Raw genomic sequence first — 16,593 nt, 5'->3', positions numbered from 1 at the left:
TTCCACTTCTCACGTGTACACCACTTTGTGTTGGTCTTTCACGTGGAATTCCAATAAAATTGATTCATGTTTGTGGCTGTAATGTGACAAAATGTGGAAAAGTTCAAGGGGGCCGAATACTTTTGCAAGCCACTGTATACTGTTAAAGTGATATTATTATGTAGAAGCTCCATTTCCTTTTAGTAACATTCAAAACTGACCTGACTTGATGGCAGAAATCCTCAAGATGTTTCACAATGCACTATATCTGAACAACCACTAAAACAAAAAGAGCAAAATAGTTTGGGAAATACAAAGAAGACTGTTTTTGTAACATATAATAATTAGTTATTTACAGTTAAACTTATATTTGAGTTTTTTATATGGAAACCTTTAGAGTTCAATAATATTTCTAATCTTTTATGTTAAGAAACATTAATACTTTCAGTTTATATTTGCTAAAAACATAAAAACAAAACTACACCGACAAACATGTATCTTCTTTTAGCTTTTCTCCTGTTACTATAATGATCATGGCATATATACATATACCTCTTTATACCATCTCACCTCCTTAATGGGTGTGCCAATCATTGCCATACATACACCATTAATTAACATCTATATGGTTTTTTTTATGGTAAATGGGCTGGTTTTTACACGCTGCTTTTCTACTTTACTTGAGCACTGAAAGCACTTTAAATAACATGTTGTCACATTCACACAAGCACATTTTTTTCTTTGCCTAAGTGCTTTCTGTCTAGCATTCAAACACATTCACTCTCAGATGGATACATTGGAGAGCAATTTGGGGTTCGGTCTCTTACTGAAGGATACTTTGGCATGCAGGCTGGGGCAGTCAGGGATTGAACCACCAACCTTCCAACCAGCTGTATTGTAAATGCTATTTCTTCTGATTTTCATATTCATCATCCATCTGCAAACGCAATGTTATGTCCTCAGTTTGCATTTGTTACATGTGTCACTTTAAATGTACTTTGCCAGTACATAACATAACAGTCACCAAAATTTGTATCTGCAACAGAATTTGATCCAGTCACCACTAAATACAAAATGAAGAACTTGCAAAAGCATCACTGGCCTATATACACAAATAATTGTTTTAAGGACAGGTTGGGCATTATGATTTCATGACGATTATAGAAGACCTTAATACATTTAAATGCATGATAGCATGCAGTAAATAAAATGACTATATCACTGATGGGTAATTTTGTTACTGTCATAAACCAGGCAAAGACACGGTACTGTCATTTTAAGGGGCTGTATATTTAAATGTTAGACTTCATTGATAGGCATGAGGAAATGATAATATTTGAGAGGGAAAAACTGCTGTTGGTGGTATTTGAGTGAACTTTTGCCAGTCTTTGTCTTTGATTTAAGCTTTTCTGTTCCAAATAGATGTGTTTAGCATCTGAAGCTGGAAAAATGGACACAGTTGCATCTCAGCCAGAAGACAGCTCCTCCACAGACCCTCTCCAACAAACTGCTATCAAGCCAGAGGTCAAGGAGGAGAGAGCAGACACTGACCTCTCCCCTGCCTCTCCTCACAAAGCAGCACTCTTACCTTCACTCTACTCTCTCACGTCTACCTCCACTAATGCCATTCTCCCACAATTCAGCAGCCAAAATGCACTTGTCAAAAAAAAAGGTAAGAAAAGAGACGTGGCAAAGTCAAATGACAATGATGAGAGCCGGTGTTCATCAAAGAAAGTTATAAAGAAGGCTAACCCTTCAGAAAGCCTGGACAGTGTATTCAGTACAATCGAGTCAGTGGCTAAAGGGGTCTGTTTGGACACAGAGGAAAAGTCCAAGAAGAAGGATGACAATTGTCTTAGTGGTGGGTTGCCCAAAAAGAAGAGTAAGCCGAAAATCAAGAGCTTTGTCAAAGATGAAGAGGAGATGGATGACAGCAGTGGGCAGAGTGGACAGCACAGGTCCCCTGAGGTAGAAATGAAAGAAAAGTTGTCTGATATTGGCTCCAGGACAGAAGCAACAAACGTGGAAAGCACTGATTTCCAAGGACAGACAATAGAACCCCATAAGTCCTCTTGCAATCATTCACTTGTTAATCTTGAAGAGCACGACAAAGGAAAGGAAAGGTCAAGCGATGCAACTTGTGAGTCTAACACTGAAAATCGTGGGTCCAGGAAATCAGAGCGAACCTGTAAAGGCGCCTTATATAAAACTCTGGTCTCTGAGGGAATGCTGACTTCACTGAGAGCCAATATTGACCGAGGTATCTATTTTGATTCAAGAACGATGTGACTGATACATGTAAGGGGCAGAATTTAATTCATGTTTTGCAAATATCTGCAGGTAAAAGAGGTATTTTCCGTACGTCTGATCATGACGCTAACTGGAGTGATGACAGCTGGACAGTTTCACAGATAGGACCTAATTGTCCCAAGAAGCTCAAGAAGTCCAAGTCCAAAGACGAGTCTTCTCAGGGGTGAGTTGGCTTTTCTTACAGTCATTCTGAGGAATAGGAGTAAGTAACTAATCCTTCATTTTTAATCCAAGTATCATTCTCACTCTTGTGGCCCGTAGTAACTTGAAAATATAATTATATATAGATGTATTTGTAATATTGGTCCCAGATAAAAAGAGAGATCAATTGAATCAAAGTTTGAAAAAAACTTTTTGGGGGGGCGGGGGGTGTAATAATTTTGCCTGTATTTATACATCATATTAGCACTATTCCACTTTTGTGTGTATGTGTTTAGATTTACTTTGGTGAATAATTAAAAGGTTTTAGAATATATATGTAATACTGACAAAGTTGTAATAGAATTCCTGTCTGGAATGCTTTTAGAGTCAGCGGTCCCAACCTTTTTTGCGCCACGGACCGGTTTATGCCCGACAATATTTTCACGGACCGGCCTTTAAGGTGTCACGGATAAATACAACAAAATAAAACTAGTACCGGTACCGAAAAAAAGAAGATTTATTCATAACACACGTGAAAAGACCCAGGAAAACCGAGTTAAGATAAAAACGATAACAAAATAACGCTGAAAACCGATAAAAACCCTGAAAACTATACATTTCACACCTGAGCCTCAACTCTCGCGGCCCGGTACCAAACGACTCACGGACTGGTACCGGTCCGAGGCCCGGGGGTTGGGGACCGCTGTTTTAGAGTGGTAATACATAAATGATATTTTTAGCTAATAGATTACCAGTGTTGGGTAAGTTACTTTAAAATAGTAACTTAGTTACATTACTAGTTACTTCTCTCAAAAGTAACTCAGTTACTTCAAGTTACTCGTTACTTTCAAAGTAACTAGTTACTAGGGAAAGTAACTTTGGTTTTACTCAGAATTCTCTTGTTAATGTGTTGCTTCCATAACTTTGCCAGTCTTCTAGCTTGCTTACTTGCCACAAGTGCACTGTGCCACCTACCAATAGAAAGGAAAAGATAATGTGCATATTTCCACGAGAGAAATCCCACGCCTGGACCGTCATTGACTGCTGCCATGATTCTAGCCTACGTCACAGGTCATGTGCGCCTTTTACATCCAACACAAAAACTGCAGTCGTGGTGCTTTCGATTGTACTCAGAACTCGGAAATTCTGCCTTCTGAATAGGAAGATGTAGGTAACACCAGACTGCAGATGAGCTGCATACAGGGCTGGACTGGGACAGAAAATTGGCCCGGGCATTTTGACTAGAGACCGGCCCACCATTATAGGAAAAATCATAAAGCCTTTGAATGAAAATAAACACTGTTGTGACAGTGATGTTCACTGTTCTGATGGTATATATGCATCAATCTATCAATCGTTTGTTGTAAGATTCAGATAATTATTTTTTAAAAGCTAGACATTTTAAATGAGAATAAGAAAGAAAAGTATTTCTTTGTGCCCCCCTCTCCCTGTTAATGCCCTACCTGGCCCCCTGGCAACACTTTGCTAGACCCGCCCCTGCACAGTTACCAGCTGTCAGCTACCTAAAAAAGGATCCTGGTGTTATTTGTCTCTCAGAAACAGTTCATAACTCTTCAACTCATTCATGTCACCTAAAAGGTAAACCTGTTTCTCCATCACCTGTTCAGCTCTGATGATCAGTAAGGACATCTCCTGGTTTCATCTTCATGTTTCCCTCTCACCAGATAACCAAACCATATCATGACCAGCAGCTTTACAGCTGTGGCTCCAGCAAACATCAGCTGATACTAGAAATTAATATTAAATAAATTCTAACAACAGCTGATCAAGCTTAAACGTGCTGCTGTTGTTTAGCGCGACATCCGCTGGTTTCCTCTTTCTGGCGCAAAGTGAGCGATAAACAAACAAGAGAGCCGATCAGCTGATCATTGATCAGTTTCATGATTGAAGTAGAAACAGGAGAGGGAGGGGGAGAATGAGAGAAGAAGAGGCAGCTGTGCAGCGTAAACACAGAATAACTCCAGCTTTGTGTCTTTTTCATTGTAGCTGAATTACGGGACAAACTGTTCCTTTTCACCTCAATAAGAAACGCGTAATATTTTCTCTGAATACCAGACGGGACGGTTGGCAACTCTAATAACTTATGAACAAAATAAAGTTCAACATCATTAACTTCATAGCACCACCCAGCTGTATAGAAACTCCGTCATGCTAGCTAGCACGCAGTACGGAAAAAGTCAGAATAACGAAAATAAACTCCACCTAAACTTGGTTCATATCTGACCCAGAGAGACTGCAGGTCATAACTTCTTACCTGAAGTTCAGTTCACACTTGGACCGCGGCCGCCTCGGGTCTCTTTTCCTTCTGCGTCCCTTTTCCTTCATCCACCTGCTGGCCTCCACCACTTGCTAATGTTACTGAATCTGTGGAAGCTCCGCGATAGCCACCACACGAAGTAATGAGTAACGACCCTATCTAAATCCCAGTAACGAGTAACGCGTTAGTCCCAACACTGTAGATTACACATATATAATAGTCAAGTATGTCGAGTATGCCATAATGAACCACTAAAATGGAAACCACACTCAACAGTTCATTGCACCTAAATTTTGTTGTGCAAGTAGTTGTAATGCCCATTCTTTCCCTGTGTCCAGTTTATTGTTCTGTGCTGGTGTATGAAGAATTTACAAGATCACTGACATTTGGCTTTTTTTTTTAAAGCTTGTTAAGCTACCCTTTGTAAATCTCTGAAATTTACTTGTCAGCCTAGGTAAACTGGAGGAGGAGTTTGAGAAGAAGTTTAACAGCCTGCCACAGTATAGCCCGATGACCTTTGATAAAAAGGGCACTGCTGTTGCAAAAAAAAAGAAGTCCGACAGCACCACCATCCAAAGAGATGAGTCTAAGACCGGAAAAGGTAGGAACAAAGTTTGAGGTCCAGTCTACACTAGAATAAATAATGTGATATACATATGAGTGACAAATTAAAGAAACACTCAAACCCTCGGCCCCTGAAGATTTGGTGGATTTTGTTTGGGGGGTTTGTGTTCCCTTTGACTGAAGATTGAATGGTTACTGGATGTGTTCTCTTGAGGATCACGATATCCCAGTGTATAGGACACAACAGTTCACAACATTTCATTGGGTGATTAGATGAGGACTATTTGAATGACATTCTATGGCCTTCACAGTCATTGGACCGTACCCTAACTGGAAGATTTCGCCCAGTTGTTAGACAGCAATTTCCACTGCCGGCATCAAAACATCTAACTATATATTTTCAATCAATGTTTTAGACACCTATGGACATTAAGGCACTAAAGCTTGATGTTGAGTTTTTTTTTTTTAATTTGTCACCCATTTCTACACCCTCACTTATCATCCATAATCCACTCTATACCTGTTTATACAGTCCTATTCAGGTACTAAGGACCAGTTCTCATTATGTATAAAAAAAATAGAAACAAACCAAAGAAACCTTTGGACTCCATAACATTGAATTTCCATGATCTTCCTTTCTTTACCTATCTGTTTTTTTGTTGTTTGTTTGTTTTTTTTTTTGTTTTTGTTTTTTGTTATATCAGGGCCATCTCAGAAAAAGACTACATTCCACAAGATTGTTAGGACGAGATTGCACAAACAAAAAAAGGAGAAACCAGGTGCAGTGGAAAAAGGTGAAATAGATTGTTGATTTTTGCGCTTTATATAGCAGGTCCATGAACCATTTTCAAATTAAAACTGAAACACAGGGGATGAAAATGTTCAAAAGTTACCTGTTTTTGTGATTTTTAAGTTATTAAACAAAACTGTAACTAAAGGACACAGGGGATATCTATGAAATACTCTGCAGAGAATTATTTGTAAACAGTATGCTTTTGTTTGGTCACAATGAATGATAAAATTGTAATCGTTAAGTCATTGTTAAGAGGACTCAAATGTCTGTGCCGGTGATTTTCAGTTTTTTTTTTTATGTCTGTGCAATGGTCAAATGACTGAAACCATTGTGGTGATTGTGCTCCACAGCAGTGGGACAGACTGATTCCACACTGGATATAGGTTCGGAAGTCAAATTATGTGCTCCCGTTCCCATAATGTGCCCAGATGTCCAGGGCACTGCTACCATGGAGATACTAGTTGGTAGCCAGAAACGAAAGGCAAGGAAGACTAAGATCACACACTTGGTGCGCACGGCACATGGCAGTGTGTCTCCAAGTGAGGGTGAGTAACGTCAATATCCATTTTGTTTTTGCAGTTTAGCTCAATGTATCAATATACATGAAAAAAATGTCATTTTGAAAGTGGCAGGTCCAACTTGATAGTCCAGAATTTGTCTTATGCTGATATTATATTTTAATTTATTTAATTAGTAAGATACTCAGTCCACCCAGGCTGATATATTAAGGAAACTGGAACTAAAAGCTTATTAGCTTGTAGCAGCCTGTACCTACATTGTCTGATAATTCTTGTATACAGTATCTTGGCATTAAACTGTAAATTGAAAATGGCAGCAATGTATTTCTCAAAGTCTCCGCAACTCTGAAAGTGTCCGTGTGGTCAACAACTGACACGCATCATGCCGCTATCGTGTGACCCAATCAGAGATAGTCAGGGGCGGGACCTCTAAAATTGGCCATGGTCCTGTAGTTGTCCCGTAGTCCTTTGTGTGTACATTTGAAAGTGCAGGTGGAAGAGGGAGGTGAGTAGCTTGAATAAAGCGATATCAATTCATTAAATCCTGAATCAACTTTTAAATATAAATGTATTTTACCAGAAACGCCAGAATCTCAGATTAAAGCTCTCAAAACTATTTCAACAACCACCAAACAGCAAATGAGAGCAGGTAAACAGATTCTGCACAAAGACGTAAACACAGAGCACCGACGCGACGCATCAGAATCAGCTTTCTCTTTCTTGGCTTTCTCACCCGACGGCACCTACACGGACACGTCTCTCTCCAACCAAAATTCACTGAACCAGCAGCAAAATAAGATCTAAACTACGCTTCACATTTGATAAATATTGTCATTACCTTTAATCTTACTTTTGCTGTTTTGCTTCCACCACGATAAAATCACACTTCGTGCACAGCTCTCTCTCTCTCTGTGTACTTCAAGAACAGTTTTCCCATCTCAAATCTTTGTTTTTCGGCGTTATTTATTCGCCTATTACCCACCAGTCTACCGTTGTTTACAGCACTAATGGCTGCTGTCTTTTTTTTTTTTTTTGGACTTGAATGTTCTCAGACAAGAAAGCCTAATTTCTGCTGTTCAATACTGTAGAAATTTATACTTTTTAAAATTATGCAGAATATTTTTAAGGTTATATGCTATAAAAAGCCAGGCCAGGAAAATCTCCTTCATGTTTTTCTGTGTTTTATTCTCAGTTACTTTGACACAAAGGCATCTGCTGTGATGTTCACACCTCTGATAAAGTCTCACATGTATCAGTACTGATAAATGATCAGAATTATAAACAGCCTTTTTGTGTTGTTCTTGTTAGTAAATGGTAAATCGACCAATTCTTTTTTTCCAAAGGTTGATTCTGTTCATCTGGATGTAGCGTTTTCAGATTCTGAAGATTTACTTAACTGGCTGATTGAGAATGCATCAAGATATAGCGCTTTTCTACTCAGTCTGAGCACTCAACTTGTGCAGTCACCCAAACTCTTTTTCTAAGCTGTTTCTACATGCTTCCTGTGTAACAATCACACAGTCTTTTTGTGGCAGAGCTGAAATGCAGTGGAAATAGAATATTTAGTCATATGTTTAGTTTTATGGTAAAGAGGGACCACTGCATTTCTGCAAACTGGCATAATAAAAACTGAATCCACAGACTTTGTGAAAACTAATAATTTTATTCTTAAATTTACCACTTTATTAGATAAACCTGCTTAACTTCTTGTTAATGCAAATATTTCAACAGCCAATCAAATGGCAGCAGTTTAAGCATGCAGAGATGGTTGAAGTTCAAACCTAACATCAGAATGAGGAAGAAAGCTGGTCTGAGTAATACTCAACTATTTCAGAAACAGATCTACTGGGATTTTCCTGCACAACAGTTTCCAGATTTTCAATAAAATCCAGTTTGTCTAGGCAAAAATGCCTTGTTTGTGCCAGAGGTCAGAGGGGAATGGCAGGTCAGTGTCTAAAATGTATCCAGCAGTTTGTATCTCACGTATGGTATCGGCCAGAATTTCATTGTACAAAAGGAATAAAGGGCTATTTTATTCTGTTCTACTCTGCTTAAAGCATTCTTCAGATAAAAGAATTAGCGAAAATATTCACACACTCGTACTCTGACGGATGCATCAGGGGGAACTCGAGGTTCTCGCCCAAGGATACTCTTACACACAAACATAAGGAGCTGGGATTCAATCTACCGAAATTCCAGTCGGTAGATGACCCATTCTGCCACCTGAGTCACAGCATCCCCAAACATAAGTGTTTGAATATAGCTCCTTCCTTCTTAGTACACCCTTTGCTGTGATGTGTGATGCTACATGTGCTGTAGATAGTGAAAGAACTGAGTGAGAGCACATTTGACCAAATTCATTTCTACGTACCACAAGAATCAGCTAATATTTACTTATATGATCCAACCATTTCTACTTGTTGGTGGCACGATACACTCTGGCATCTCATGTCATGACGGTTTTTGGTAAAATTATTTTGAAACTTAATATGTGAGCAGAAACTATTAATGACATGTTCTGAAAAATATTCAGTTATGTTCCTGAGAATTGTACATTTGTGCTTTGTTACTACAGAAGACAAAACAAGGGACCTGAACCAGGACCAGGATAAGAAGCCATTACCACAACAGAATTTATGCAATGAAATGGGGTGCTATAGTCACAGAGGAGAGGAGGCAGAAAGAAGCACCATATCACAAGAGCTGCCTGCCTTGTTCAGCTTGGCTGCCCTCGCTGAGGTTGCAGCCATGGAAAATATTCACAGGTAGAGACCGGTTACCGTATGCATGGACTTGGCTTAAGGATTGTAATATACCAGAGATTAGTTAGGTTTTATTTATTGGGTCATTTTAATTAAGGTGGGCAATTTTTTTTTTTTGGGGGGGGAGTATTCCTCACTCAAATGTTATAAATTTGACCATTTAAAAAAATAGAGTGCACTGCTAGCACCCTTACATGCTGCTGTCTAGAATTTAGATATCTCATATGAACCATTCAGTTCAGTTCAGCTTTATTTATACGACGCATGCATATGACTCATTGCAACCCAGTATTTTTATTTTCACTTCTACTCTCTGATTCAGCTTTATATCAAATGACTCTTTATTTGTGTTATTCAGCACTGCAATAACCAAGCTTGGAGAGTTATAGCATTTTTAATACTCTTTCTTTTTTTTTTGTGGTTTTGGCAGGTTAAAATGTAAACAGCATTTGATCTTTTTTTTAATTTATTTTTTTATACCAGAACCCTTTATTTCATTTTTAAATGAAAATCACAGAAAACGTATTTATAAACCACACCGTGATAATGTCGCATGAAGATGCAAACATAAAAAGCTAGGTTTGTATACTAACGTTTGTACCCATCATTACTGAAAAATAAAGTTGTTGTTTTTTTCACAAACAAACAAACAAAAACCAAAAAAAATAAAAAATACTCTTTCTTTTTATTGTATATTGTGTTATTTTGGTTTTATGACTGATTTGTCTTCTGTCAAGAATGAAGACATGAAAAAAGGAGAGAGAAAAAATGCTATTCATATGTCATATAGTCTTTTAGACTATGGTGGAAACGCAGAGAACTTGAAAGAATTTCCAAGAACTTTGCATTAAAAGACAATGGGCCTAGTGCTTGAAAGCAAAATCTTTAAACTAATTTAAAAAATGAAGCATACTCTTCAGTCTCTCTTACTGTCTTGTTTCAGAGGTCAGAGAGGCTTGGCTGAGAGTCAGAATAACGAACTTTCCCAGACTCCAGTTCTCATCTCCTGCGCTGATCAGTGAAACTCTTCTGCTGTTCTGAGAAGCTACAACACAAAAGTTTGCATTGGATCTCAACTTTCCTCTGTGGTAGCCCCACACTGAATGAAGACTTGATCGAGAAGCTTTGGACATATTCCACCTTCCGCTTTGTGGTAAATTTCCTCGAAGGAGAAGGAGACCTTCTCCTCCTCCTCCTCCTCCTCCTCCTCCTCTTCCTCCACCTCCTCGTTATCTCAGTGTTTCCCCTTAAACCTTCTTTTGGTTTGGGGGAAAGATGCCTTTCTTAAGTCCATACATCCCCATCCCCACTCCCAGATATGCTAATAGGGCCTTTGAAAGTATCAAGCTATCAACCAGTGCATGGCTTCTCTTATAGAGATGGATGTCATGGGTTTATTGTACATGTTTATCAAACAGAGGCCATTTTAAAGTTAAGGCATTTTAGATGGAAAGAAAAAAGAAACTGCATTTGTTTTAGAGACAAATCAGCTTTCTCTCATCTTTTATACCTCACACATACACCTGCTGAAGAGTTCCCTCCACCTCTGTTACAATACCTCTGCATTTAAATAGCTCTTAATCCCTTTTAGCTTCAACCCAAAATGGCTTAAACCAGGGTAACCAACCACGATTGGTAGACCATTACTAACTTAGTCTTACAGTGTACTCAAACACTGAAGAAATCTTGGTTGAGGTTTGGATATGTGTTAAAATTGTGATGCTTTACTACAAAAGTGTGGTAACCGCAAATAAATGTGTTATAGCCTGAATATGAAAAGTAGACCTTTGCATCACTTGCATGTAAACAAGGAGCCCTGTCTAATTTCTAGCAGTAGAATCACAGTGTGGCTATGAGGCTTGTGGGGGAAAAAACACATTTTTGTGATGGGGAGATTGAGAAAAAGTGCTTAAACTATAGTCTTAACCCTCCCACCTACACCCTCTTTGCCACCAGAAAGCCCTCAAGCAGCTTCTTGCTCAGTGTCCCAAAGTCAGTGCAAACATTTCTGAAAAGTAAATGCAGTTTTTGTCAATACTTGATCTTATTGCAGTTTGCGTAGCAGTTAGAAAGGTTAATTTATGTGTATGTCTTACTTCATGAAAGAGGTGTTTTGCTTGTTTATACCATAAAAATAGACTAATCATAAGTTTAAGTTTAAATTGCTCATGTAACAGGGTAATAAAATGCATCATCTCCACCAGAGGCAGTGTTCTTACTTAAGTCAGTAGTATCTTTAACACCCTCAGGACCTGGCTAAAACCAGCCACAATTTCAACATAGATGAGAGGAGTCTCAGTGGAATATATGTGTGTGTGTACATATATGTATGTATATGTGTGTATATATATAGTCATTCCACTGAGACACCTGTCATGTATGTACCACGAGGAGCCTTCCTCTTTGGAGACCAACACTTAGATTCAGTCACATTTAATAACTTTTATAGCTTTTAGCTTTCTATTTGATCGTTCTTTTTTGGGTGTGTGTTTATGATATTCTTTCAACTAAGTCCCTTAAGAACTTCACTGTTTTTCCTGAGGTGAAGTTTACTGGATTAGGACTGTTGTTAAAAAAAAAAAAAATTAAGCTCACAGATGACAAATGTGTCTCTACTGTGATAAGCAGAGAGGCACAAAAAAATGCACTGTCTTCAAATAATGAGGTGTCTTTCAGTGCTTTCAGACACTTAATGACAGGAGACAGAAATATTGTAATATTGGATCTCAGAGAAGTCATTTTTTTTAGAAATGCATTATTTCAGAGTCATTCATATCTTATATAGGCCTTACAATGCAAATATTCCTGTACATGCAACAAGTCTTTAATTCATCTAAGAACTTGTTTTATTTAAAAAAAAAAAAAAAAAAGAGTCAAAGTTAAAGGAACCCCAAAATGCTTTATGATAATCCTAAGAATGGATGTATGTAGTTTTTTTCTGATATAAAAGAAAGTTACATTTCTGTCACTTGGTACAATGGTAAACTGTATAGTTCTTCCACTGGTGGAAATCAGTGTAGTTCTTTGTAAAGACAAAGAAGTTGTCTTCCCCCAGACCACACAGAGGAAAAAAAGAGACAGATACTAGCTTGTAGCAAGTGAGTATGTTGACATTTGCCAAAGAAGGGAAAGGTATATTCAGCCACAAATCCTGCTTTTTTTTGGGGGGGGGGGGGTGCTCTAGATTGTTTCTTTTTGTTTGTTTTTTAGGTATTTAAATATTCAGGTAACATTATCAGCACAAATCATCCTGTGTGGGATACAGAGTTGGAATTAAGTGCAACAAAAAGGCACCACTAAATGCCTGTATATATTCAGTATTTGCACCTTATGACCCAAGGCAAAATGGTCATGGTCTTGGAAGCATATATAAATTTTACCCACTCTGTGGAAATTATGCATTTTAATGATATATGTATACAGTGTCATGGAAAAGTATTTGCCACCTTGCTAATTTCTTTTTTTTCTTTGCCTGTTTGTGAAACACGGAGGTTTGAGAGCATTAAACAAAACGAATATTAGACAAAGATCCAAGTCCTTGGTGGCAAGAACTCATACACTGCATCTCTGATAACTGGTGATTTTTTTCATAGTGCTGTGGAGGAATGTTGTTACATTCTTCTTTGCAGAACTGAAATCTGCCACATTGGAGGGTTTTAAGAATGAAAAACCTTTGACTAGGCCACACCAAACCCCTCACAGATGGACTTTCTAGTGTGGTCTCTGGTAAGTCCAAATTCTCCTTCAGGATTTTCTAGTAGAGAGCAGAATTAATAGTTTAAACAATCATGCAAAGTCATCTGGGTCCCAGACCTCACACTACCATCATACTGTTTAACTGTTGGTATGATGTACTTTTTATGAAATGCTATTTTGGTTTTATGTTAAATGTTACGAAATGTATCATTTCCAAAAGAGTTCAACTTTTCCCTCGTCAGTCCATAGAGTATTTTTACCAAAATTCTTGGATCATCAAATTGGAGTTTTTTTGTTCATTTGTTTTTTGACAGCAGTGGCTTTGACCTTGGGTCTCTTCCATAGATATCCCTTATTGTTGAATCATGAACACTGCTTCATAACTGAGGCAAGTGAGCCTTGCTGTTCTTTACAAGTTGTTCAGTGTACTCTTGCAGTAATTTTGGTAGGCTGGCCACTCCAGAAAAAGAATCCCACTGTTCCAGGTTTTCTCCATTTGGATGATGGCACTTGTTGTGGTTCGCTGGAGTCTCAAAGCCATAGAAATCCTTTCCAGTCTGATAGATGTCATCTTTTTCTTTAAGTTATGGGATGATGTCCTTTCGTTTAGCCTACTTTTCTTTGTCAGACAGGTTCTGTTTAAGTAATGTCTTAATTCAGCAGGTCTGGCAGGAGTGTGGATAGTGAAAGTGAACTCGGGTTTCTAAAAATGTGGTTCATCACAATTTATTATGTAACATGTTGGGGCAAATACTTTTTCAAGTCACTATGTGTGTGTGTCAGTAACAAAACCACACATCTACAATACAGCCATAATTTTGTCATTTTCCCTCACTTTTTCTACCTAGAAAATGCTTCTATAATGTTGAATTCCTATATTAATGACCTAAATGATTATAATACCCTTTTGTGTTAGCACTGTCTTCTTGAATGTAATCATTTTGTACCTGTATTTTTCTAATTCAGTCTTGATTGTACTGTATTGTATGCTATGATGGTATACTGTTTCTAAGGTACATAGTTGTTACAACCAACAGTTCTCATGACAGAAAAGCTGCTGCACCTTATAGTCACTGGAAATGTGGGGCAGTTTTAAGTCCAAAGGACTGTCATGTCACCATCCATAAGACTGATAAAAGAAAGATTTGTGCATATTGAGTGGTTGGAAAATCTCTTTCCCCGGTTTGTTACTTTTTTCCTTTGCAGTAAAAGTAAAAGTCTGTTCAGAAGAGTTCAACTGGGACACTTCTGCAATCACAACAATGAAATGCTTGAGTCCCAGTTTATTTATTACTGCTCCTTTTTATAGTTTTAGTCAAATAAAAAAAACAAACAAACAGTGAAATATAGAAATGAATATGCATCTGTTTATACATGCACATGTATAAGGTTATTTACCCTTTACTGGATGTAGATCATGACTTTTTTGTGATGAAGAGAGTGTCGGATCTTCTAAGTATCTTTCCTCCAATAGGGTTGTATATCATGTGCTTACTCTAATTTATGTTACTGTAATCATTATGAAACGTCTGTTTTTGATTGTTAAAGCCCAGTTGTTACATGCAGCCTTGCCTTACTGGAACCCCTGCTTAGTGTGGGATCCCTTAGCCACCCGACCTTCCATACCCCACATCGTCCTAAACTATGTCATGACACTGTTTGCTGATGCAACTGTTATTCCTTTGACACTTTCTTCTGACGCAACTTTTGCTTCTTGAACACCTATTAAAATAACATCTACTACATCTGTGTGGAATAAGTGTTTTTATATACATTTTTCCATTGCCTTATTATATCTATAATGAACAGCTAGTGCCCTGTTTTGTGTGTGTGTGTGTGTGTGTGTGTGTGTGTGTGTGTGTGTGTGTGTGTGTGTGTGTGTATACAAAAAAATAGTTGATAACTGTACATGGACCACAGCACAACCACCATACTAACATTGTTGTTTAAAACAGATCTGACCTGTAAAGGTGTCCTGTGGAATCTGCCAATACGGCGAGAGCAGCAGGTTCTTTAAGTCATGCAAGTTGAGAGGAGGGGACTCCATTGATCAGACATGGGATTTGGGAGGATTATCCATTTGAAAGAGGCCACTGCCACGAAGGGGTGTACATGGTCTGCAGTAATGTTCAGGTATGTGCTATGTCTAGAAATGACATCCACGTGAAGTCCAGGACCCAGGGTTTCTCAGGAGAATTTTGCCCAGAGTGTCACACTATCCTTGCCAACTTGCTTTCCTTCCCTCTTGCTGCCATGGATAGCTGTGGATCAGTCCCCATCTTCTCTGGTCTGCATGCCAAATATCCTTGGGCAAGATACTAATCCCATGCATGTCAGTGTTAGATAAAAAGCACTTACATAGCAGAGCATAGAAAAAAGTGCTTGTGCGAATGGGTGAACGAACCAAGTTGTCTAAAGCGCTCAGAGTAGAAAGGCGCTATATGAGAACCAGTCCATTTACCATCTCGTCCACAGATAAATGCTGCACATGCATCTGTCTGTCCTCATCACGTAAAAGAAACCGTGATTCACCAGATCAGACTACCTTCTTCCAGCGCTCCAAGGTCAAGTTTTGATGCTCACATGCAAAGGGACTGTGACTGACCTGTGACTTTGCAATCCCATACAAAGCAAGCTGTGGTGCACTGTGTTTGGACTCTTATATGAAAATCTTTTCTGCTATTTCTGTTATATTAACTCTTTTTTTTTTTTTTTAAATATTGTACCACATGGGCCAGCCTTTGTTCCCTGCGCCATTCGATGAGCATTGGGCGCCTATGTCCCTGTCACCGGTTTACTGGTAGCCCTTCCTTGGACCGCTTTTGGTTGGTACTCACCACTGCAAGATATTTTTTAAAACACAAGTTTAATTTGGTCTTGCATTCTTTTAGTTTCTTCTCCACATTCAATGGCTGGTTTTGTTTTAGGTCCTTTGTAAGATATCAAATATTCTATTTGTAATTAAACAAGAATATGTCAAATATCTCTTTGTTGTGTATCATGGACAAAAAGAATTCACTTTTTTAATAGGATTGGAATTCAATTTTCAATATTTTTGGAAGATTACATTGGCCTCCAGCAACACTGTGAGGAATGCTGGAGTTGTTTTTGATCAGGATATTTCCTTCAATGCACATATTACACAAATATGCAGAACTGCTTTCTTCCATTTCCACAATATCTCCAAAATTAGAAACATTCTGTCTCAAAGTAATGCTAAAAACTAGTTCATGGAACTGTTACTTCTGGGACTTCTGTAATTCATTATTATCAGTCAGATTATCAGATTATTATTTATCCTAAAACTCCCTGATCCAAAATGTTGCAGTAAGAATCCCTGGCATTGGCACTTGCATGCTCACTCAGCCCCATTTATCTCAAAGACCTTATAGTACCCTATCAACCCAATAGAGCACTTCACTCTTCAGATTACCGGCTTACTTGGTAAATAGACTGATTCTTATATAGCACTTTTCTACTATCCTAGAGTATGCCAACTGCTTGTGACTTTACTTGTGGCATTTAAAAGTAGAATGGGAAGCAAAGCTTTCA

General features: G+C 38.2%; 1 protein-coding gene across 4 annotated transcripts in view; it reads left to right on the top strand.

Moving 5' to 3' along the window:
• LOC102296389 (HMG box transcription factor BBX) overlaps positions 1-14,784 on the top strand; it is a 36,004-nt gene extending 21,220 nt beyond the window's left edge. For 3 of the 4 annotated variants that reach the window (XM_042214575.1, XM_042214577.1, XM_042214574.1), the window contains 7 exons: positions 1,402-2,239; positions 2,320-2,452; positions 5,158-5,309; positions 5,977-6,066; positions 6,416-6,610; positions 9,159-9,348; positions 10,289-14,784. In XM_042214575.1, the coding sequence (XP_042070509.1) occupies positions 1,402-2,239; positions 2,320-2,452; positions 5,158-5,309; positions 5,977-6,066; positions 6,416-6,610; positions 9,159-9,348; positions 10,289-10,367 (1,677 nt within the window). In that variant the 3' untranslated portion in view covers positions 10,368-14,784. The remainder of the gene's footprint in view (positions 1-1,401; positions 2,240-2,319; positions 2,453-5,157; positions 5,310-5,976; positions 6,067-6,415; positions 6,611-9,158; positions 9,349-10,288) is intronic. The other variant, XM_042214576.1, reaches the window with a different exon arrangement.
• The last annotated feature ends 1,809 nt before the right edge of the window (positions 14,785-16,593 follow it).

This window comes from Haplochromis burtoni, unplaced genomic scaffold, assembly GCF_018398535.1.
Source record: "Haplochromis burtoni strain Fernald_Lab_line unplaced genomic scaffold, NCSU_Asbu1 Contig_589, whole genome shotgun sequence".
In the NCBI taxonomy this organism is placed as follows: Eukaryota; Metazoa; Chordata; class Actinopteri; order Cichliformes; family Cichlidae; genus Haplochromis; species Haplochromis burtoni.
Note: the sequence above shows the minus strand (reverse complement) of the source record. Positions and strands in the feature narration are given on the sequence as shown.